The 23,194-nt window shown below is 54.3% G+C and overlaps 1 protein-coding gene across 4 annotated transcripts in view; it reads left to right on the top strand.

The window, feature by feature from the left end:
- The first annotated feature begins 752 nt into the window (after nucleotides 1-752).
- XG (Xg glycoprotein (Xg blood group)) overlaps nucleotides 753-23,194 on the top strand; it is a 43,390-nt gene continuing 20,948 nt past the window's right edge. The window contains exons 1-5 of one of the 4 annotated variants that reach the window (XM_066249881.1): nucleotides 753-1,195; nucleotides 15,520-15,860; nucleotides 17,571-17,612; nucleotides 21,086-21,109; nucleotides 21,981-22,043. In XM_066249881.1, the coding sequence (XP_066105978.1) occupies nucleotides 15,605-15,860; nucleotides 17,571-17,612; nucleotides 21,086-21,109; nucleotides 21,981-22,043 (385 nt within the window). In that variant the 5' untranslated portion in view covers nucleotides 753-1,195; nucleotides 15,520-15,604. The remainder of the gene's footprint in view (nucleotides 1,196-15,519; nucleotides 15,861-17,570; nucleotides 17,613-21,085; nucleotides 21,110-21,980; nucleotides 22,044-23,194) is intronic. The other 3 variants (XM_066249878.1, XM_066249880.1, XM_066249882.1) reach the window with 3 other exon arrangements.

Below are 23,194 nucleotides of genomic sequence, written 5' to 3'. Positions count from 1 at the left end.
AAGCACGCTCCCGGCTGTTTCACACGCCGTGTGCTGATGCGGCGTGAGTGAGCGTGGAGCAGGCTCCCGGCTGTTTCACACGCCGTGTGCTGATGCGGCGTGAGTGAGCGTGAAGCACGCTCCCGGCTGTTTCACACGCCGTGTGCTGATGCGGCGTGAGTGAGCGTGGAGCAGGCTCCCGGCTGTTTCACACGCCGTGTGCTGATGCGGCGTGAGTGAGCGTGGAGCAGGCTCCCGGCTGTTTCACACGCCGTGTGCTGATGCGGCGTGAGTGAGCGTGGAGCAGGCTCCCGGCTGTTTCACACGCCGTGTGCTGATGCGGCGTGAGTGAGCGTGGAGCACGCCCCCGGCTGTTTCACACGCCGTGTGCTGATTCGGCGTGAGTGAGCGTGGAGCACGCCCCCGGCTGTTTCACACGCCGTGTGCTGATGCGGCGTGAGTGAGCGTGGAGCACGCTCCCGGCTGTTTCACACGCCGTGTGCTGATTCGGCGTGAGTGAGCGTGGAGCACGCTCCCAGCTGTTTCACACGCTGTGTGCTGATGTCTCCCAGGATTCCCGAGGTCGGGGACAGGGTCCCTCTCTGGGCTCAGGATCTAGGAGGTCACAGACGTGGAGAGGGACGCTCAGATCTGGGCGACAATGTTGCGCCATCCCGACGCTGCTGCAGGATTCCTGGGCAGCCCCGTGGGCGGGGTGTGCCCTCAGCTCAGGGTTGGCACCTTTATCTCTCCGCGCCTCCTCCGCCCACAAAGAGCAAGCAGAGCCACGGACGACAGGGCGTGCCGCCTTCTGGAGCCCAGCACGCCCATGGCTGCCTTGAGGCGTGCCTGCCTCCCCTCTGTCCGGAGCATTGGCCAGCGCCTACACGCACTCGTCCCCAGGGTCCCCGGCTCCGGGGCTTGGGAGCCGCCTGCCTTGCGGAGATCATTTAATATCGTCAGCGGGCTCCTAGTTTCTGTTTGAAGACATCCTCTCCCTCCCTCCCTTCCTCCCCTTCCCCACGTTGGTTGGGAGAGGAGAAGTCCACAGGGCACGCCCGCCCGGGCGGGGTGGCTGACCCCACAGGGCCCTTCCTCCTTCGGCTGCTGCGAGAGAAGCCCGGAGGTCCTCTGCTCTCCACACACCAACGAGCGATGGCAGGCTGGCGGGGACTCCTGTGTGTCACCGTCCTGTGCTTTGCGATTCACGCCCAGGGTAAGAGAGATGCTGTTTGTGGAGAGGGACGTGTCGGGGGGGGGGGGGTCTGCCCGTCTGTCTGCTTTTAAAACTCCTTTCAAAGGAGCAAGGGAAGCCGTGCTGACCACATGAGGAAGCAGATGTTGAGAATACTGGATGCTGGCCGGGGTGGCCGGGAGCGGATAGAGACCGGGTGTGCGTGTGTGTGTGTGTGTGTGTGTGTGTGTGAGAGAGAGAGAGAGAGAGAGAGAGAGAGAGAGAGAGGTGTCCAGACGCTGCAACTATAAACATAGATTGTGGGCTGACGTGACCCTTAGCACCGAGAATCCAACAACGTTGGTTGTTTTCTGGTTGGGATTGGGGTGTGTCTGTCTCCCTCCCGCCTTCCCGAAGCGGCCTCTTCCCGAGCAGGGGTGTCGGGGTTGGGTGGGGGGGACTCTGGAAGCAGAACCGAGTACGCTGGGACTTCTGAATTCGCCACTGTGACCGCTGTGTCCGGTGCAGATGCTGTGGAGACCACAGACTGGTTTGGTGGTAGACGCCTTGCTTGCCCCCCCCCCCCGGGAGCGAGGAGGGAGGGGTGCTGGCTGCTTTGGGCCACACTGAGTTGCACATTTTTTCCGCCCTCGTCAGTCAGGCTTCCTGGTTGCAGATTGAAAACACGGGGAGCTGTTTACGCCCTGGAGAGCTACACACCCCGGTAGTGGCAGGCAGTTCTGTCTCTCCCCAGACGGACGGACGGACGGATGGGGTGGGCGGACAGACGGAAAGACAGATGTGCAGATTCTGGGGAGGGTGGGGACCTAGTTTGGGGACTCTGAGCCACTTGTGTCGTTTTTGTAGGGTTTAGACGGCCGTGCGATGAAGCCACTTTTTCTCTCCCGCTCCTCGTAAAACGCTAACTGCGGAAGAAGGCACAAGGGTGGGGGTGGGGTGCACAGGGAGAGGGGACACCGGGGAGGAGTTCAAAGTGGATCCCGTTCCATGCATGTGAAAGCCTGAGGCAGTGGTTCCCCAATCCCGGCACCGGTCCAGGGGGCCATTTGGTACCGGTCCACAGAGAAAGAATAAATAACTGACATTATTTCCGTTTTATTGATATTGAAGTCTGAACGATGTTTTATTTTTAAAAAAAGACCATATTCCCTCTGTTCCATCCGTCTAAGACTCACTCTTGACGCTTGTCTCAGTCACGTGATCCATTGATCCGTCCCACCCTAAAGGCCAGGTCCGTGAAAATATGTTCTGACATTAAACCGGTCTGTGGCCCCAAAAAAGGTTGGGGAACCACTGGGTTAGAGTGTCAGTTGTTTGGGGACGGGGTGCTCACGGGGACCCTGGTGCTCAGAGTCTGTCCCCAATATTTTCATCCCAGCCCTGCTATGATCTGGATGGAGCACAGGCAAAGGCGGGAGCCCCAGTTTACAGAAGGGGAAGTGAGAAGGCAGCTTGCCTCATTGTCTGGGCAGAAGAAGGGGGAGGAGGGGCCGACCCATCCTGGGGTTTTTGCTGGGGTTTCTTGCGTTGCCGGGGACAACGGGCTTGCTGGCTTCCCCCTCCCCCCCGCACCCCCACAAGCGGGCACCCTGAGCCTCCACGCTTCAACATGGGCACGCAGGCCTCCCCAAACTACGGGCCCGCGGGCTGCATGTGGCCCCCTGAGTCCATTTATCCGGCCCCCCGCCGCACTCCCAGAAGGGGCACCTCTTTCACTGGTGGTCAGTGAGAGGAGCACTATATGTGGCGGCCCTCCAACGGTCTGAGGGACAGTGAACTGGCCCCCTGTGTAAAAAGTTTGGGGACCTCTGCGAGGTCATTGGCTGACACCTTCCCTCAGCCCGCCACGGCGGCACGCACACACGCACCCCGTCACTGACCTGTGGGGGGCTCCCGGGTGCGTCCGCTGGCTGCGTCCTTCACAAGGGCATGGGACCACATCCCCCCTACGTTGTGGGAATCGTGGCCACATTCCGGTCTTTTAATGACGGCTTCCTACACACCGCGGGCAGTTGGTGGCTCCTGGGTGGATCCCCGCACAGCCCTGATGTGGGGGTGCATGGCTTTGTGCCATGTTATGAATGGGTAAACTGAGGCACGAAGGGGTTTTTTTTTTTTTTTCTTTCTTTTTTTTTTTACTCATTGGCCAGAGGACACCCCTTCCAAGTGGGTGAGGTCCCCATCAGGCACCTCTGTGGGGTTCTGTTGTGTGGCCCGTGGCTGCGGAGGCCCTGGGTCTCAGGGAAAGAGTTAAATATGCAGATGGCCCCTGGCACCCCACCCCTCACTAGCGGTTGGTTTGGGCGAGGTGACAAGGTCCCCAAAACATTCTGCCAAGGTGACGGCATGTTGATTGCAAAGGGGCCAGGGAAACAGACTTCTGTTATATAATTCACAGAGCATAAATTATTCTTCCGATGTCCAAGTACGTCCTTAAGACGAATGCGTAAGTTATGTGGAGGGGTGACCACTGGGCACTGGAAATCCAACAACACTTTATAACAGAGGTCGGGAACCTTTGTGGTTGAGACAGCCACGAACGCCACATACTTTAAAATGTCATTCCGTGAGAGCCAGACAACGACCCGTGGACATGAGGCATTATCCAATAAAAATGTGGTGTTGTCCCGGAGGACAGCTGTGATTGGCTCCAGCCACCCACAACCATGAACGTGAGCGGTAGGAAATGAATGGATTGTAATTCATGAGGATGCTTTATATTTTTAACATTATTATTATTTTTTTTATGAAAGATTTGTCTGCGTGCCAGATGCAGCCATCCAAAGAGCCGCATCTGGCTCGCGAGCCATAGGTTCCTGACCCCTGCTATATAAAGTACGTGATTGTCTAGTGACCACGCCACACACGGAAAACTGATACCAATGAATATCGCCTGCAAAATATCATTGGGAGAGAAGCGGTAAAATTTAAAAACAAAAGAAAATTTCAAAAAAAAAATATACATGACAAGATGGTTAGCTTTCTAATGGGCACGGAGGTGACCGTTGGGAATATTTCTATTTCTTCTGGGTTAAACTAGGATTCGCTGTCTGGTCAGCAAGGGGTTTGAGGGAACAGGATGCAGAATCAGGTCTTTGAAAAGCAGATAAAACAGCGGTTCTCAACCTTTCTAACGCTGTGACCCCGCGATACAGTTCCTCATGTTGCGGTGACCTCAAACCAAAAAAATAATTTTGGTGGCTACTTCATCACTGTCATTTTGCTACAGTTACAATTCGGAATGTAAATACCTGATACGCATTATGTATTTTCCGATGGCTTTAGGCGACCCACAGGTTGAGAACCGCTGAGATAAAAGTAGGCACGGAGATCGGAAAAAAAAAAAAAAAGATTCCCAAAACACACGGGGCGTGCTCCATTCTGTCCACTCACCAGACGCGTGTAGCCGTCGGGACACGTGTGTACACGGCTCCTTTTCTGCGTAGAGACTTTCAAATCAATGCTATAAACTGATCATTGTGATGTCATTTGTCGTGTCTTTTGGTTTGGGGTTTTTTTTCTTTCTATTTGTTTTTCTTTCTATTTTTTTGTTTGTTTGGTGTTTTTTTTGTTTGTTTGTTTTTTGGCTTTCTTCTATTTTACACTGACACATAATGTTTCTGAGGGCGGCCAGTTCTGCAGCAGCCCGGGTCCACACCGGGGCGGAATCATTCCGACAGCCACCATTGGGCACGTCTCTTTATACCAGCGGTTCTCAACCTTTCTAACGCCGTGACCCCGCAAGACAGTTCCTCATGTTGCGGGGACCCCAAACCAAACAATAATTTTGGTGGCTACTTCATCACTGTAACTTTGCTACAGTTATGATTCGGAATGTAAATACCTGATATGCATGGTGTATTTTCCGATGGCTTTAGGCGACCCCGCCGGGGTCGCGACCCACAGGTTGAGAACCGCTGCTTTATACGTTCTTACGTTTCTTCTTTCCTCTGTGAGAACACAGGACAGCGTACGACATGCCCGTTCCCAGGCTGTTTATGTGAGCGGCCAGTGGGAGGCTGTCAGGAGATCAGCTTGGGGGTGTTTGAGGGTTATGTGTGCGTGTCCGGGTCAGCGCCCCTTGCCCCAAGGTTATTCAGGGTCAAGCGCACTTTCTGTTCGGCGACGGTGCGTCTGGTGTTTGCTGCGTTCGGCGGGGGCCATGTGGGTTTGGACAGGGGTGGCGTGTAGAGGCGTCCGTCCTTGTCCGGGGCAGTTAGCCGGACCGCTCCGGGCTCCGGGCTCTGGGGCAAACACCCCACGCTGGCCTCACGCCACGTCCCTCAAGGTGGCCTGTTTCCATTTCCCTCCTTTTTCTTGGGGGCCCTCGGCCATCCTCGGTTGTCGCTGATGGACAGGAGTGGACGTCGTCCCCCAAATGGGTCCTTTCATCAGCTTCTGGTCGCCTGGCTCGTCCGTGTGCGGCTGGAGCGGCCCGGTTACGTCGGGTGGGGACTGTCGAGGCTTGCTGTGCACGGGGGTCACCCAGGTGGGGCCCCAGTTCCCGGGGAACCGCATTCGGCAGGTCGGTGGGGCCCCGGGGAGATGGGAGGGGAGCCCTGGGTGATCCTGTGAGGACGTGTGAGTGACCGTCCTTGTGACTGACCCTCAGATGAGCCTCCTGGATGCCAATCACAGTGGGAGGCTGCTTGACCATCAGAGACTCTGTCTCCTCTGTCTGTCTGTCTGTCTGTGATCTGTGTGTCCGTCATGTATTTATTTATCATTCTGTATCTTTCATCTATCAATTATCTATCTATCTATCTATCTATCTACCTATGTATGTACCTATCATCTATTGATCTGTTTATTTATCTATCATCTATCAATCTGTCCATCTACCTACCTATGTGTGTATGTATCTATTAATCATCTATCGATCTATTTATCTACCTGTGTGTGTATTATCTATTAATCATCTATTGATCTATTTATCTACCTATATATCTATCTACCTATGTATCTAACTATGTATCTATCTATTTATCATTCTATGTATTTATCTATGTATTTATCTATTTATCTATCTATATATCTATGTATTTACCTATCTATCTCTCTATGTATCTATTAATTATCTATCTATATATGTATGTAAGTATCTATCATCTATTGATCTGTTTATTTATCTATCCTCTATGATCTGTCCATCTACCTACCTATGTGTGTATGTATCTATCAATCATCTATCTATCTATCTACCTATGTATGTACCTATCATCTATTGATCTGTTTATTTATCTATCATCTATTGATCTGTTCATCTACCTACCTATGTGTGTATCTATCAATCATCTATCAATCTATTTATCTACCTATGTATCTATCTACCTATGTATCTGTCTATGTATCTATCTACCTATGTATGTATCTATCTATCATCTATTGATGTTTATCTACTGTTTATCGATCTGTGCATATACCTACCTATGTGTGTATGTATCTATCAATCATCTATCGATCTATCTATCTACCTATCTGTGTATTTATAAATCATCTATTGATCTATTTATCTACCTATGTATCTAACTATGTATCTATTTATCATTCTATGTATTTATCTATGTATTTATCTATTTATCTATCTCTATATCTATCTATTTACCTATCTATCTCTCTATGTATCTATCAGTTATCTATCTACCTATGTACGTATCTATCATCTATTGATCTGTTTATTTATCTGTCGTCTATGATCTGTCCATCTCCCTACCTATGTGTGTATCTATCAATCATCTATCGATCTATTTATCTATCTACCTATGTGTGTATTTATAAATCATCTCTATTGATCGATCTATTTATCTACCTATGTATCTATCTACCTATGTATGTATCTAACTAATATGTATCTATTTATCTATTTATTTATCATTCTATGTATTTATTATCTATTTATCTATGTATCTATCTAACTAATATGTATCTATTTATCATTCTATGTATTTATCTATCTATTATCTATTTATCTATCTATGTATCTATCTATATATTTACCTATCTATCTCTCTCTCTATCTATCTATCTATTGCACACTAAAATTCAGTCTCAGAAACTGGCTTCCTAAGATTCTGGAGCTGAAAACTCTGAAACCTGTCGGTCAGCCTAAAAACTCAGTCACGAGGTGACCTTCCCACCCTGAGTCAGAATCCTCTGGGAAGGCCCCCGGTCCTGGCGTTGAAGGCCTTCAGCAGACGTGACCACGCCCTCCCACAGCAGCCGTGATAAACTGATTTACGGTCACCCGGTTGTAGCTGTGACTCCTAGGGACGTCCTCGCCTTCACGGGGACAGCCCGAGTCGGGTTTGACCGAACAGCGGGGACACCCCCCCCTGCAGCTGCCTTGACCCTTACAGTTCACCCTGCGGGATGTCTTCACCTTCCCCCTTCAACTGTCCCAGAGGCCAGTCCTGCAGAGCAGTGGTCCCCAACCCCCGGGCCGCGGACCGGTACCGGTCCATGGGCCATTTGGTACCGGTCCGCAGCGAAAGAATAAATAACTTACATTATTTCCGTTTTATTTATATTGAAGTCTGAACGATGTTTTATTTTTAAAAAAATGACCAGATTCCCTGTGTTCCATCCGTCTAAGACTCACTCTGGACGCTGGTCTCAGTCATGTGATACATTTATCCGTCCCACCCTAAAGGGCGGTCCGTGAAAATATTTTCTGACATTCAACAGGTCCGTGGCCCCAAAGAGGTTGGGGACCACTGCTGTGACAGGTTCAAGAGCAGGGAAGGTCTTACATCGCCCCCCTCCCCTATCATCGGCAAAGCTGTGATTCTCTTGGGGGTGAAGACCTCCTTCTGGACTCTGGGGAACGGGGCAGAGGTGGTTTGGGCAACTGGACGGCATTCCTGTTTGCCCGGTGACCTTCCAAGGTGGCCTGCCAGCCCCGGGGCACCCACCTCCTCTAAGAGCTGCGGAGGAAGGCGGGCGGCCCCACCCAGACCTGCCAGGACCCACCTCTAGCTGGGTTCTGGGACGATCTGCCTGCCTGTGTTTATGGGTCCGAGAGGCACTGCCCAAGTGGCGTGCGTGGGGGTGGACGCTGCCGACCGTGAGTGACCTGTCTTCAAGGCCAAAGAGCTGTTTCTTCTCATGCTCGCCCTGGGGCTGGGGTGGCCGCCCCTTCTCTCTGCTCCACTCGGCTGTGGGACCAGGGCCTCAGTGGGGGGTTGGGCAACTTCCCTGCGTTTAAGTCTGTTATAGGTGGAGCTATGTTCCATCCAACCCCCGACTTATTCATATGTTGGCTTTGGAACCCCCAGAACCCCAGAATGGGGCTGTATTAGGAGATGGTGCTATAAAGAGGGGATTCAGGTAACATGAGGTCACTAGGGAGGGTCCTGACCCCACAGGACGGGGGTCCTTATAAGAAGAGGAGGTGAAGACACAGATACACACAGAGGGACGGCCGTGTGAGGACCCGGGGAGGAGACACAGACACACACAGAGGGACGGCCGTGTGAGGACCCGGGGAGGAGACACAGACACACACAGAGGGACGGCCGTGTGAGGACCCGGGGAGGAGACACACAGACACACACAGAGGGACGGCCGTGTGAGGACCCGGGGAGGAGACGCAGACACACACAGAGGGACGGCCGTGTGAGGACCCGGGGAGGAGACGCAGACACACACAGAGGGACGGCCGTGTGAGGACCCGGGGAGGAGACACAGACACACACAGAGGGACGGCCGTGTGAGGACCCGGGGAGGAGACGCAGACACACACAGAGGGACGGCCGTGTGAGGACCCAGGGAGGAGATGGCCGTCTGCACGCCCAGGAGAGAGGCCTTGGGGGGACCCAGCCCTGCCCCCACCAGGGTCTCAGACTCCAACTGTCAGGACCCGGGGACATAAATGTTGTTTATTTAAGCTGCCCTGTCTGTGGAATTTTGTGCTGGTGCAACGAGCCAGTTCGCTCCAAATCCTTATCCTGCAAAGTGAAGTCCACGGATCTATAGGCTCCATGGCCCCCAGATGGGACGAGGAAGGCCGTTGGGGACGGAGTCTGCGCGTCACCCGTGTGCTGAGGCCTCCGCGGGCACCTGTGTGTGGCCTTTGGCGAGGCCGGTTCGGGACACGTGGTCTCTCTTGTGACTCAGAGGACTCTTTGCGCAGCGCCTGCTGGTACCGACGGCTCGGATCTCAAATGCGCCAAGGGGGGGGGGGTCCCCCGGGACCAACGGGGACCACCGGGGAGGCGTCCACAGGCTCCGCGGACCTTGCTGAGAGCCGGCCGCACCCGTGAGGCCGTGCGTGTGGGCGTCTGTCTGTCTGTCCGGCTCCACCTCCACGCAGGGTCTGCCAGGCAAGCCCGTGGGGTCCGCGTTGGCCGTGCGCGCTCCCGCAGTATTCGCGTCAAAGCGCGCAGCGCGAGAACTCGGGCCTCTGAGAATCTCCGTGCTCCCTGCCTGGAAACACAGGCTCACGAGAGAGACTCCAGACCGGAGAGGAATTAGTCTCACACACACGGCGTGTGGTCTGTGTTCTGGACGTGAGTCAGGCTGTCTCGGGACAAAAGTGGTCTGAATGCTTCCTAAACATATATATAATATATATATATACACATTATATATATTATTATATACATTATAGATGTATACACACATATATAAGGTCTATCAGAAAGTTCTGTCCCTTTTTGGAATAAAACAAAATACAAATTTTTCTGACCGTCAATAAACTTGATTAAATAATATAACTGCCATTATGATTCATGATTTCTTGCCAGCGTGAGGGCAATTTGTATATCCCATTTTTGAAAAATGTTTTCTCTCTTTTTTTTTTTTTTTTGTATTTTTCTGAAGCTGGAAACGGGGAGAGACAGTCAGACAGACTCCCGCATGCGCCCGACCGTGATCCACCTGGCACGCCCACCAGGAGGCAATGCTCTGCCCCTCTGGGGCATCGCTCTGCCGCGACCAGAGCCACTCTAGCTCCTGGGGTAGAGGCCAAGGAGCCATCCCCAGCGCCCGGGCCATCTTTGCTCCAATGGAGCCTTGGCTGCGGGAGGGGAAGAGAGAGACAGAGAGGAAGGAGAGGGGGAGGGGTGGAGAAGCAGATGGGCGCTTCTCCTGTGTGCCCTGGCCAGGAATCGAACCCGGGACTTCCACACGCCAGGCTGACGCTCTACCACTGAGCCAACCGGCCAGGGCCTGTTTTCTCTTTTGATGCGAAAAATTGAACCAGTGCTTGTTTGATATCTTCTTCACTTTTGAATTTTTTGCCCTTCAAAAAATTTTGTAAGGGCACAAACAAGTGATAGTCAGAGGGTGCTGACTCCAGGGAATACGGTTGATGCGGCATACATGCTTCTGTAGCATTTCTTCCTTGTTGAAATTCGTAACAATGACAGTGGCGTCAATGAACTTTATCAGTAGCCATGGGTACACTATGGCTTCACACATAACACTAACGTGAATCAACTTTGTTTTAGTTAATTTGCTACGTCAGTATGTACACATTGAGTGATACAAATAGAGAGGCACACATGCGCCAAATAAACATGTGCTTACGTGTCGAAACGTGTTGTGATAGAAATGGACAGAACTTTCCGGTAGACCTTACATATTATATATTGATATATATTATTATATATATTATAATATATATACTTACTTAGATTTATGCAGATTTAGTTATTGACTCAGGGTCCAAGGGGAATGATGTGTCCCCAAAGAAACATTACAGCGTGTGTCCTGGGAGCCCCTGACTCGCTGTGGGATTTCTCAGGGACACGAGGGGCGTGCGGACGGAAGGCCCAGAGCTGACCCCCTGAGGAGTCGGCCGTGTGCCCCCTGGACACAGGCTGAGGGCAGGAGTACAGCGTATAGAGGGTGTACACCTTCTGCTGCTGCTGTTGTCTTACCGCCTCCACGTTGCCACAGCCTGCATATGGGGGCTCACTTTCTCCTTCCAACCCGCAATATTCAGGGGTTTCCCTGAATTATTCAGGGGTTCTTCCACATTATTCAGGGGTTTCCTGACCCGTGGGGGCACCGTGGCTAAGGCGTCGACCTGGAACGGTGAGTTCGCCGGTTCAAAACCCTGGGCTTGCCTGGTCAAGGCACATATGGGAGTTGATGCTTCCTGCTCCTCCCCCTTTCTCTCTCTCTCAAATGAAAATAAAATCTTTTAAAAACATGTTAAAGAAGAGAATAATTTAGCGGTTCCCTGGAGGCTGGGAGGGACCTTGTTTCCTCATCTGGTTTGTTGGTTCTGTTCTGCCCGGGCCACTACAGTCACACAAAGCGTCCGACGGACGGCCATGGTATTATTATTATTATTTTATTATATTATTATCCATTGTTATGACTGGAAGCACAGCCCCTGGTCTCTGCTTCGCAACATGGCCGTATTGGTCTTGCTGTCTGAATACACGTGCAGAATCGCAGGATTGACGAGTCCACGGTGACACACCCCTTAGAACCGCTCTCCGTCTGGGGCAGAGACTTTTTTTTTTAATTTTATTTATTAATTTTAGAAAGGAGAAAGAGAGAGAGAGGAGAGAGAGAGACAGAGAGAGAGAGAAGGGGAGGAGGAGCTGGAAGCATCAACTCCCATATGTGCCTTGACCAGGCAAGCCCAGGGTTTCGAACCGGCGACCTCAGCATTTCCAGGTCAACGCTTTATCCACTGCGCCACCACAGGTCAGGCTAGAGACTTTGACAGAGATGGGGCTGTGCATTTGCTGACTAGCGGCGACACGGTTCCTCCGAGCACTGCTGAGCGTGACTTTGCTTCCAAGCCCCCACCCCCGCCCCCCAAAAAATACCTTTTCTTCGAAAGCAAGAGATGGGAGGTCGAATGTGGACCACCGAGCTCCTATCCAGCCGCTGAGCCCCTTCCAGCATGTCCCCAGACTGTCGCGGACCGCAGAGCGACACCCTGTTCCCGGTTTGTTTGATCCGACGGATGCAACTAGACCAGCGGTTCTCAACCTGTGGGTTGCGACAAGCCATCGGAAAATACATAATGCGTATCAGGTATTTACATTCCGAATCGTAACTGTAGCAAAATGACAGTGGTGAAGTAGCCACCAAAATTATTGTTTGGTTTGGGGGGGTCACCGCCACATGAGGAACTGTATTGCGGGGTCACGGCATTAGAAAGGTTGAGAACCACTGAACTAGACTTTTATTGTTCTCGACGATGATCCCGGCTGTTCACGTCACTGTGGAATCCCGCCGGCCTTTTCTTAACGTGGTCCTGTGTCATATTGACACAGTGGTGTGTGGCGGTAGGAGCCGCTGCATTATCTACACGGCGGGGACAGCGACGGGGATGTGGGGAGGGTCACAGCGGGCATTTTCAACCTGGAAGCGCCCCAGACTCTCCGTTACAAGACAGCTTTCATGCCCTGCCCGGCAACTAACAGGCAGTGACGTCTCCCACACTGGCTTGTTACACATCGCCGAGACCGGCTGTTATGATGTGACTTGCAGGTTTAATTGGGAAGACCAGCGTGGTGACCCCCTTCCCTTCCCTTCCCTTCCCCCCCCCCCCGGACCCCCGCTGGGCTGCGTCCTCCTGAGGTGTTTCTGGGACCTCAGCACATGTGGGTTTTGATGAAAAAGCCTCAGGAGAAAAGAAAGAATAGAACAGAAAAGAAAATGAGAAATAGATCTCGGTTTCTGCGTGTCCCGTCTCGTGCTCGGAGTGGAACGGATGCGTCATGAACAGAATGTGTCCCCCCCAAACTGAGCGCCCTGGATTCAGTGCCGTCGATCCAAGGGATCCAGCCCCCCAGACAAGAACCTCTGTGTTGGGGGTGTGGCAAGGGAGACCCCGCACAGGTTCCTTCTACCCTCCCTCCCTCCCTCCCTCCCTGCCTCCTGGAGGGTCCCCTTGGCAAGAAATGTGTTGCAGCAGAAGTCAGCTGTAGAGAAATCCCGATGTCCAGCTTGGCGGCAGAGACATTTGCAGCAGAAGGCAGGTGTGGAGAAATCTTGGTGTCCAGCTCGGCAGCAGAGGCATTCACAGCAGAAGTCAGGTGTGGAGAAATCACTGTGTCCAGCTTGGCGGTAGAGGCATTCGCAGCAGAAGTCAGGTGTGGAGAAATCCCGGTGTCCAGCTCAGCGGCAGAGGCATTCGCAGCACAAGTCAGGTGTGGAGAAATCCCTGTGTCCAGCTCGGCGGCAGAGGCATTTGCAGCAGAAGTCAGGTGTGGAGAAATCCCGGTGTCCAGCTTGGCAGCAGAGGCATTTGCAGCAGAAGAGAGGCATTCGCAGCAGAAGTCAGGTGTGGAGAAATCCCGGTGTCCAGCTCAGTGGCAGAGGCATTCGCAGCACAAGTCAGGTGTGGAGAAATCCCTGTGTCCAGCTCGGCGGCAGAGGCATTCGCAGCAGAAGTCAGGTGTGGAGAAATCCCGGTGTCCAGCTCAGTGGCGGAGGTATTTGCAGCAGAAGTCAGGTGTGGAGAAATCCCGGTGTCCAGCTCGGCAGCAGAGGCATTAGCAGCAAAAGTCAGGTGTGGAGCAATCCCGGTGTCCAGCTCGGCGGCAGAGGCATTTGCAGCAGAAGTCAGGTGTGGAGAAATCCCGGTGTCCAGCTCAGCGGCGGAGGCATTCGCAGCAGAAGTCAAGTGTGGAGAATGCCTGGTGCCTGTGGCCGGCTGGGGCCGCCCGGGTTATGCAACGAGGCTGTTGGACCGGCCACCCAGCTCTGTGGGTGTGAGTCACGCCCGCAGAGGCTTCCCTGTAGAGCAGCAACACCCACTCCCAGCGGGGGCGGCGTCCCAGGGGGCCCCCAAGCCCAAGGAGGTGGGGGCAGAGGGGACACGGAGAGAGGGAGGGAGGTTTGCAGAACACTGAGGGGGCTGGGCTGGGCTGGGGCGGGCTGGGCTGTCTGTCAGGGGCCAGGCAGGTGGGCGGGCGTGGGGGGTGGGCAGGGAGGCCTGGGGAACACAGATAAGGAGTGACATGAACGCAGAGGCCTGGGTTACTCTGGGACCGGGTGGGGCCCACAACACAGGCTGTGGAGATAGTAGTCACCCCCGTGTCGGCAGGGTGGGGCGTCCCTGTGAACTGTCAGGAGCGGTTAGAATTCCATCCGTGCTGTTGGGCCGCCTAGGGGGGAGGGGAGGAGGGGCCCCAGGGAACCGTCCCAGGAAATGCAGGGGACGGATGCAGTGTCCTGTCCTCGAGCCCGTGGACGAGGGTGACCAAGGCCGCAAGGAGGGGCCCAGCTGCTCCCCCCTCAGAGGAATGAGCAGAGCTCAGAATGGAGGGGGCGTGTGGAGGGGGGACCCCAGAGTCAGAATCGAGTCTCTCCCTCTCTCTCTGTCTCTCTCTCTCTCTCTCTCTATTTCTCTCGGGGATTTCTGTCTCTCTCTGTCTCGCTCTCTCTCTTTATTTCTCTCGGGGATTTCTGTCTCTCTCTGTCTCTCTCTGTCTCGCTCTCTCTCTCTCTCTCTATTTCTCTCGGGGATTTCTGTCTCTCTCTGTCTCGCTCTCTCTCTCTCTCTTTATTTCTCTCGGGGATTTCTGTCTCTCTCTGTCTCTCTCTGTCTCGCTCGCTCTCTTTATTTCTCCCGGGGATTTGGCGGCTCATGTTCTGCGCCTCAGAGCTGTTGGTGGGTGCGTGCTGGCCTCAGTTTCCCCTGCCCACCGATGCCTGCAGTTTTTCCCGACGGGAGAGGCTCCTGCCCGCCTCTCTGCTCACTCTGCGGCCCGAGGCCGTCAGCCAGGAGCCCCAGGGCCCTCCCACGCGGCATTCCCGGGTCTGCTGACACCAGCAAAGCTTCCTCCAGGGCGGGCACGGCCCAGGCAGCCGTCGGGGGACCCAGCATCCACGGGTCAGTGCTGGTCCAGCCTCGTTCCGGACTTGGGGGCTGGGACTGAGCTGGCCAGAGGGCCCCGGGTGTGAGGGCTCCCGCCACCCTTAGAAACGCAGGGAGCCCGGCTGGGCACAGAGCAGCAATGCCCTCCTTCCGATGTGGGGAAACCCCGCCGGACACGTGCCAACCCAGCGTTCCTCAGCGACACCCGCCACCGTGTGGGCAGAGCGCGCAAACACGGTTCCCCGGGGGCGGCCGCCGGACACGCAAGGTCACCGAGCGTGAGTTCCATTCACGGGGAACCGGCGCAAACAGGCAAAGCCACAGAGACGGAGAGAGACGGCATGAGTGTTGGACAGGGTCTCTAAGATTTCTGGTCGGGATTCCCTGGTTGGAGAGGCCGTGAGGGGCGACGCGCGTTTGGACGGACAGAAAAAACAGAATCAGCACAGCCTGCAATGAACCCTCACTAGTTAATACTGTATATTATTATTATTATATAATAATAATATACAGTGTGTCCATAAAGTCACGGTGCGCTTCTGACCGGTCACAGGAAAGCAACAGAAGACGATAGAGATGTGAAATCTGCACCCAATAAAAGGAGAACCCTCCCAGTTTCTGTAGGATGATGTGGCCGCATGTGCGCATGCGCAGAGGATGACGCAACACCGTGTCTACAGCGGAGCAGCCCACGGCCATGCCGGTGGACATGTGGACGGTACAGAGGAAAGTTCAGTGTGTTCTGTGGCTCGCCCAATTCGAATCAACCCGTGACCAAAGTGCAACGTGAATATCGGCGCGTTTATAACGAAGCGCCACCACATAGGAATCACATGACTCGGTGGGATAAGCAGTTGAAGGAAACCGGCAGTTTGGTGGAGGAACCCCGTTCTGGTAGGTTATCCATCAGTCAGTGACGAGTCTGTAGAGCAGGGGTCCCCAAAATTTTTACACAGGGGGCCAGCTCACTGTCCCTCAGACCGTTGGAGGGCCGGACTATAAAAAAAAAACTATGAACAGATTCCTATGCACACTGCACATATCTTATTTTAAAGTAAAAATACAAAACGGGAACAAATGCAATATTTAAAATAAAGAACAAGTAAATTTAAATCAACAAACTGACCAGTATTTCAATGGGGAACTATGCTTCTCTCACTGACCACCAATGAAAGAGGTGCCCCTTCCTGAAGTGCGGCAGGGGGCCGGATAAATGGCCTCAGGGGGCCGCATGCGGCCCGCGGGCTGTAGTTTAGGGACCCCTGCTGTAGAGGCTACACGGGATAGCTACCTAAGGAGCCCTAAAAAATCTGTGCGTGAGCCCACATCAAACTGCACTGAATAGGTATGAAACTGGGAGGGTTTTCCTTTTATTTGGTGCAGATTTCACATTTCTATCGTCTTTTGTTGCTTTCCTGTGGCCGGTCAAAAGTGCACTGTGACTTTATGGACACACTGTATATTATTATTATTATTATTATATAAATATATATATATATTTTCTTCTTTTTAATGGAGTGGAAAGCCTTGTGCCTAACACACTCCGCGCTGGTCATTTTGAAACGAGCCACTCTGTGAATGTTGGTGCATGCCTAGTGTCGTTCAACCCGCCACCGGACGTCAGAACGTTTCACCCCGAAAGTAAAACCCCCCTACGGGATAGCTGTGTCTCCCCACCCCCCTCACGGGGTGTCTCGTCCCTCCCAGCTTCTCAGACATGAACCGGGAAGAATGCCAACCCATGCCCCCCCCCCCTTCCCAAGTCCCTGGACGGCACATACTTTCTTGGGTTATTTTTGGTGAGTGAGGAACCCGCATGTAAATAGAATTTCCGCTCCTTCCCCTGCCCCTCCCCCGGGGGGAGGGGAGGGTCAGCGTGTTTCTGGAAGGCCTGCCGGAAAAGTCACGTGGAGACTGGGCCTTTGTCCACGATCCGTTCTGTCTCAGCCAGAGACGAAAACATCCCAGACTTCTAGTCCTGACCGCAACTCCGTTTCGCACGAGCTGAGAAAACGAGGTCAGAGACTCCTCCTCCCAGTGAGTTAACCAGCCCCTTCCAAACGGCTCACTCGCCGCCTCCTCCAGGCAGACCTCCTGGTTGGCTCACCCCAGACACAGAGCTGCCGGCTGTCCTATGGCTCCCTGATGTTTTCCGTTTGTACGTTCAGAGGTCTGTGCCTCTTTCGCTGCTAAGAGACGAGACGGCATGCTTGTGCGGTCTGTCACCCGGTCCCCAACGCCCTATGGTCTGCGTGGTGGGTGCATTTCTTGGTCGTGATCGCTGGCAGAATGCACGAGAGCTTTGGCTCCTGAAAGGGGCCCGTGGTGCCAGAGGCGGCTGGGGTGTTGGAAGGTCCTTCTGTTCTGGTCTTGAGATGCTCACACCATCCTCTTCCCTAGGACGCCCCGCAGGGCAGGGGGTGCCCTTCTGTCCGGAGAGATAAGACATCGGTTTGGCCAACACCCGGGACCGGGAGGGCGAGGGGACTTGGAACGTCAGCTTAGCGTGGGGTGGGGAACGGAGGACTGAGGCAGGAATTGGGGGGCCCTGGCCGTCCTCTCTCGGGCGGGCGGGGGGACTTACGGACTGTGTGCTCCCCACAGGTCAAGGCGACTTCGATTTGGCCGACGCGCTGGATGACCCGGGTGAGTGCCCGCATTTTGCCGGGAGCTTTGCTTCTGGCGGGCGGATCGTCCGCACCGGCTCTGAGGTTGGAGGGGCGGATGTGTGTGGGGAGGAGTCAGGGGTCCGGGAGGCAGCATCCCATCCCGGGCCGGCCAGCCGTGAGGTCTCCGTGCATCCCCACGGCCACGCAGCCTCCTGGGAACGCCTCCCACCCAAGGACGTCTTGGGCGCGGGCTCAGGTGCGGAGAGAGGCAGGGTCTGAGCTACCCGCAGGCTGTGGTCTGGGCTCACGCTGCAGCACCGGCTTTTTCTGGAAGGTCGGTGTTTAGACCACGTTGTTTCCCACGCCCTGGCTGAGCGAGTCAACCAGCGGGATGCCACCCGCCTCCCTCCCAGGGTCGGCCGTGCACCTGCTGTGCTTCTACCCTCCCTGCCTCCCTCCCTCCTGGAGGGTCCCCTTGGCAAGAAACGTGTTGCAGCAGAAGTCAGGTGTGGAGAAATCCCGGTGTGCAGCTCGGCGGCAGAGGCATTCGCAGCAGAAGTCAGGTGTGGAGAAATCCCGATGTCCAGCTCGGCGGCGGAGGCATTTGCAGCAGAAGTCAGGTGTGGAGAAATCCCAGTGTGCAGCTCGGCAGCAGAGGCATTCGCAGCAGAAGTCAGGTGTGGAGCAATCCCGGTGTCCAGCTCGGTGACGGAGGCATTCGCAGCAGAAGTCAGGTGTGGAGAAATCCCGCTGTCCAGCTCGGCGGCAGAGGCATTCGCAGCAGAAGTCAGGTGTGGAAAAATCCCAGTGTCCAGCTCGGCGGCAGAGAAGTCAAGTGTGGAGAAATCCTGGTGTCCAGCTTGGCGGTGGAGGCATTCGCAGCAGAAGTCAGGTGTGGAGAAATCCCGGTGTCCAGCTCGGTGGTGGAGGCATTTGCAGGAGAAGTCAGGTGTGGAGAAATCTCGGTGTCCAGCTCGGCAGCGGAGGCATTTGCAGCAGAAGTTAGGTGTAGAGAAATCCCGGTGTGCAGCTCGGCAGCAGAGGCATTCACAGCAGAAGTCAGGTGTGGAGAAATCCCAGTGTCCAGCTCGGTGGCAGAGAAGTCAGATGTGGAGAAATTCCGGTGTCCAGCTCGGCGGCAGAGGCATTCACAGCAGAAGTCAGGTGTGGAGAAATCCCGGTGTCCAGCTTGGTGGCAGAGGCATTTGCAGGAGAAGTCAGGTGTGGAGAAATCCCGGTGTCCAGCTCGGTGGCGGAGGCATTCGTAGCAGAAGTCAGATGTAAAGAAATCTCGGTGTCCAGCTCAGCGGCAGAGGCATTCACAGCAGAAGTCAGGTGTGGAGAAATCTCGGTGTCCAGCTTGGCGGCGGAGGCATTCGCAGCAAAAGTCAGGTGTAGAGAAATCCCGGTGTCCAGCTCAGCGGCAGCGGCCTTCGGACCTGGGCCAGTGGGAGAAGGAAACATTTGGGAGCAGAGATGCAGAGAAACTGGGGCTCCCTTCCTTCCGAAAGAAAGAAGACACGGTCGTCTGATCAGAAGAAAAAAGAAATCACTGCCTTGGGCGTCCAAAGCAACCCGCAGTCACTCAGCAAACGTAAGCGGTGGCGCTGGCTGCGGGAAGTGGAAAAAGGATGTTTTGAACGGAGCCCCAGGCTGCGTCCCCGAATTCCCCACTCACGGGGGCCGTTGCTGCTGATGACCACGGACGAGCAGGTGTGAGATCCATGTCAGAGCCGTCCGCTGACCTAAAAACAGACGCCGCTGCGGACGTGGGGATACCTCATCCCCCTCACGCTCAGGGCTCCCCGTCTGGACGGCTGCGCGGACGAGGTTTAGAGCGAGCAGACACTCGAGGTGGGAGGGGTGGCGCCCCCCCCCCCCCGACGTTCAGGAGAACCAGGTGGGGGACCCAGACCAACGCTCGTCACCGGCATGCTCACGGCGGCGACAGCAAAAGCAGCAAAGAGAACAAAAGATCCATCGAGGGACGAACGGAGAAGCGGAACGGGGGTCCGTGCCCACGGTGGAGTAGTACGCAGGCGTGAAAAAGGAGCGAGGGTCTGTCTCAGGCTGCGACCTGGGTACCCCTTGAACTCGGGGTGCTCGGGGAGAGACAGAAGCCGGGCAGCCAAGGGCACAGAATAGACAGACACTCAGGTGAGAGAGAAAGAGAGAGAGGGAGAGAGAGAGAGAGAGGGTGTGAGGAACAGAGAGGGAGAGAGAGACAGGGGGAGAGAGGGAGAAAGAGAAGGAAGGAAGGAAGGAAGGAAGGAAGGAAGGAAGGAAGGAAGGAAGGAAGGAAGGAGAGAAAGAAAGAAGCAGGAGGGAGAGGGAGAGGGAGAGGGAGAGAGGGAGAGAGAGAAGGAGAGAGGGAGAGAGGAGAGAGGAAGAGAGAGCGGGGGGCAGAGAGAGACAGAGAGAGGGAGAGGGAGGGAGAGAGAAAGAGGGAGAGAGAGAGACAGAGAGAGAGGAGAGAGACAGGAAGAGAGAGAGGGAGAGAGAGAGGGAGAGAGAGAGAGAGGGAGAGGGAGAGAGAGAGAAAGAGGGAGAGAGAGAGGAAGAGAGAGGGGGGAGAGAGAGGCAGAGAGACAGAAAGAGGGAGAGGGAGAGAGAGGGAAAGAGGGAGAGAGAGAGGAAGAGAGGGAGAGAGAGAGAAGGAGAGAGAGAGGAAGAGAGAGAGAAGGAGAGAGGGAGAGAGAGGGAGAGAGAGAGGAAGAGAGAGGGAGAGAGAGGGAAAGAGAGGGAAAGAGAGGAAGAGAGAGGAAGAGAGAGGGAGAGAGAGGGAAAGAGAGGAAGAGAGAGGGAGAGAGAGGGGGAGAGAGAGAAAGAGGGAGAGGGAGAGGAAGAGAGAGGGGGGAGAGAGAGGCAGAGAGACAGAAAGAGGGAGAGGGAGAGAGAGGGAAAGAGGGAGAGAGAGAGGAAGAGAGGGAGAGAGAGAGAAGGAGAGAGAGAGAGAGAGAGAGAGAAGGAGAGAGGGAGAGAGAGGGAGAGAGAGGGAGAGAGAGAGGAAGAGAGAGGGAGAGAGAGGGAAAGAGAGGAAGAGAGAGGGAGAGAGAGGGGGAGAGAGAGAGGAAGAGAGAGGAAGAGAGAGGGGGAGAGAGAGAGGGAAAAGCATTGTTGTAGGAACCGGAAGTCGACACCCACCTGAGCCTCATTCCCGGGTCTGAGCCGGAGCTCCCACAGGTGTTTGCCGTCTCATCCCCTGGCCTCCTGTTAGCTTTCTCTTAAATATACATCCTTAAATATACGGGCCAAAGGGACATACCCCTCCCGGAGGCTCTGCCCGCACCCCACGCCGCCTGGCGACACCGAGGGAGACAGGCGAGCCCGGGTTTGAATGAGGGTCTTCTGTACTCGGCCCCAGCCCCCACCTCCATCACCGGAGAACAGGAGGAACCTCCGTCTTGCTTAAAGTGTAGCGATTGCAAGGCCCAACGCCTTAAGAGCGATGCAGGGGTGCTTCCACCATGCTCACTGGCTGTCTTCTCTCTCTCTCTCTCTCCTTGACAGAACCCACCAAGAAACCCGGCTCGGGTGAGTGATGGCTCGGCTGGCCGGGCCCCGGGGCGGCTGTGGTGGGTGCCTGGGGGAGGGGGGGGGTGATCATGGCCCAGCAGCAGAGGGGGTCAAAGCAAACCCTAGTCGTGGGGGACCAGGATGGGAAGAGTGAACAAAAGTTGATGTACATGACCAGGTGGTGGCGCAGTGGAGAGAGCGTTGAGCTGGGATGCGGAGGACCCAGGTTCGAGACCCCGGAGCTGCTGGTTTGAGCGTGGGATCCTAGACATGACCCTATGGTCACAGGCTTGAGCCCAAAGCTGACCAGCTTGAGCAAGGGGTCACTCAGTCTGCTGTAGCCCACCCAGGTCAAGGCACATATGAGAAAGCAATCAATGAACAACTAAGGCAGGGGTCCCCAAACTTTTTACACAGGGGGCCAGTTCACTGCCCCTCAGACCGTTGGAGGGCCGGACTATAAAAAAAAACTATGAACAAATTCCTATGCACACTGCACAGATCTTATTTTAAAGTAAAAAAAACAAAACGGGAACAAATACAATATTTAAAATAAAAAACAAGTAAATTTAAATCAAGAAACTGACCAGTATTTCAATGGGAACTATGGGCCTGCTTTTGGCTAATGAGATGGTCAATGTGCTCCTTTCATTGACCACCAATGAAAGAGATGCCCTTTCCGGAAGTGCAGCGGGGGCCGGATAAATGGCCTCAAGGGGTCGCATGTGGCCCACGGGCCATAGTTTGGGGACCCCTGAACTAAGGTGTCGTTACGAAGAGTTGATGCTTCTCATCTCTCTCCCTTCCTATCTGTCTCTCTTTCTCTCTCACACACACACATGCACACTAAAAAAGTAAAAATAAAATCACCTTGGTATTTTTCCAACAGATATTTACCCAAGACCGAAGCCGCCAGCCCCCCGCCCGCAGCCTGGGTCCCCCGACAGTGGAAGTGAGCGAGGGCGTGACTTTCGGGGGTTGGGAGTGGTGGTGGGGGGAATGAATTTCGGAAGGGCTGGCTACAAGCACGTCATCTTGGGGTTCCGTTCTGGGGTTCCGGAGGCCGCTACGAGCTGATGCTTCTCATGTCTCTCTCCCTGACTGCCTGTCTGTTCCTGTCTGTCTGTCTCTCTGCTCTCTGTCCCTCTCTCTCTCTTGCTAAAACAAAGCAAAAATCACCCAAACAAAAAGCTTCCCGGAACACTTTGTGGGAGATCAAACTACCCAGAGCTCCACTTCCCCCAAGGGTGGGGGGATGAGTATGAGAGAGGTACTCACGGACCCCAGAGTTGCCAATTCAATGCACTTCCAATCAGAATTAAAAAAAGGAAATCTCTTTGTAGCATTAACAATGGATCCATTGTTAATCCATGGTTCAAATGAACCATGCTACATTTGAAATAGAACAACAACAGTATTAATAATTGTTGTTGTGAGCCGGGGGCGCAGAGAGAGAGAGAGATCAGCAGACGAAATCATCAAGGACTAGCAAAGGACCACCGCTCGCTCAGGCAAATGGCCCTGAGTTCGCACTGTGTTCTAATTTTATTCACAAGACTTCAAAAAGCTTGTTTACTGAGAAATTGGCATAACATCAAGTGTAACTTTTACTTAAAGATACATGGAGTGCGCCCTGGCTGGTTGGCTCAGCGGTAGAGCGTCGGCCTGGCGTGCGGGGGACCCGGGTTGGATTCCCGGCCAGGGCACACAGGAGAAGCGCCCATTTGCTTCTCCGCCCCCCTCTCCTTCCTCTCTGTCTCTCTCTTCCCCTCCCGCAGCCAAGGCTCCATTGGAGCAAAGATGGCCCGGGCGCTGGGGATGGCTCCTTGGCCTCTGCCCCAGGCGCTAGAGTGGCTCTGGTCGCGGCAGAGCGACACCCCGGAGGGGCAGAGCATCGCCCCCTGGTGGGCAGAGCGTCGCCCCTGGTGGGCGTGCCAGGTGGATCCCAGTCGAGCGCATGCGGGAGTCTGTCTGACTGTCTCTCCCCGTTTCCAGCTTCAGAAAAATACAAAAAAAATAAATTAAAGATACATGGAGTGCACCTGCAAGATAGCTTAGTAGCAACATAGTATCAGAAGGCATTAATTGCTATTGCTTCTATGG

Source organism: Saccopteryx bilineata, chromosome X (assembly GCF_036850765.1).
Source record: "Saccopteryx bilineata isolate mSacBil1 chromosome X, mSacBil1_pri_phased_curated, whole genome shotgun sequence".
In the NCBI taxonomy this organism is placed as follows: Eukaryota; Metazoa; Chordata; class Mammalia; order Chiroptera; family Emballonuridae; genus Saccopteryx; species Saccopteryx bilineata.
Note: the sequence above shows the minus strand (reverse complement) of the source record. Positions and strands in the feature narration are given on the sequence as shown.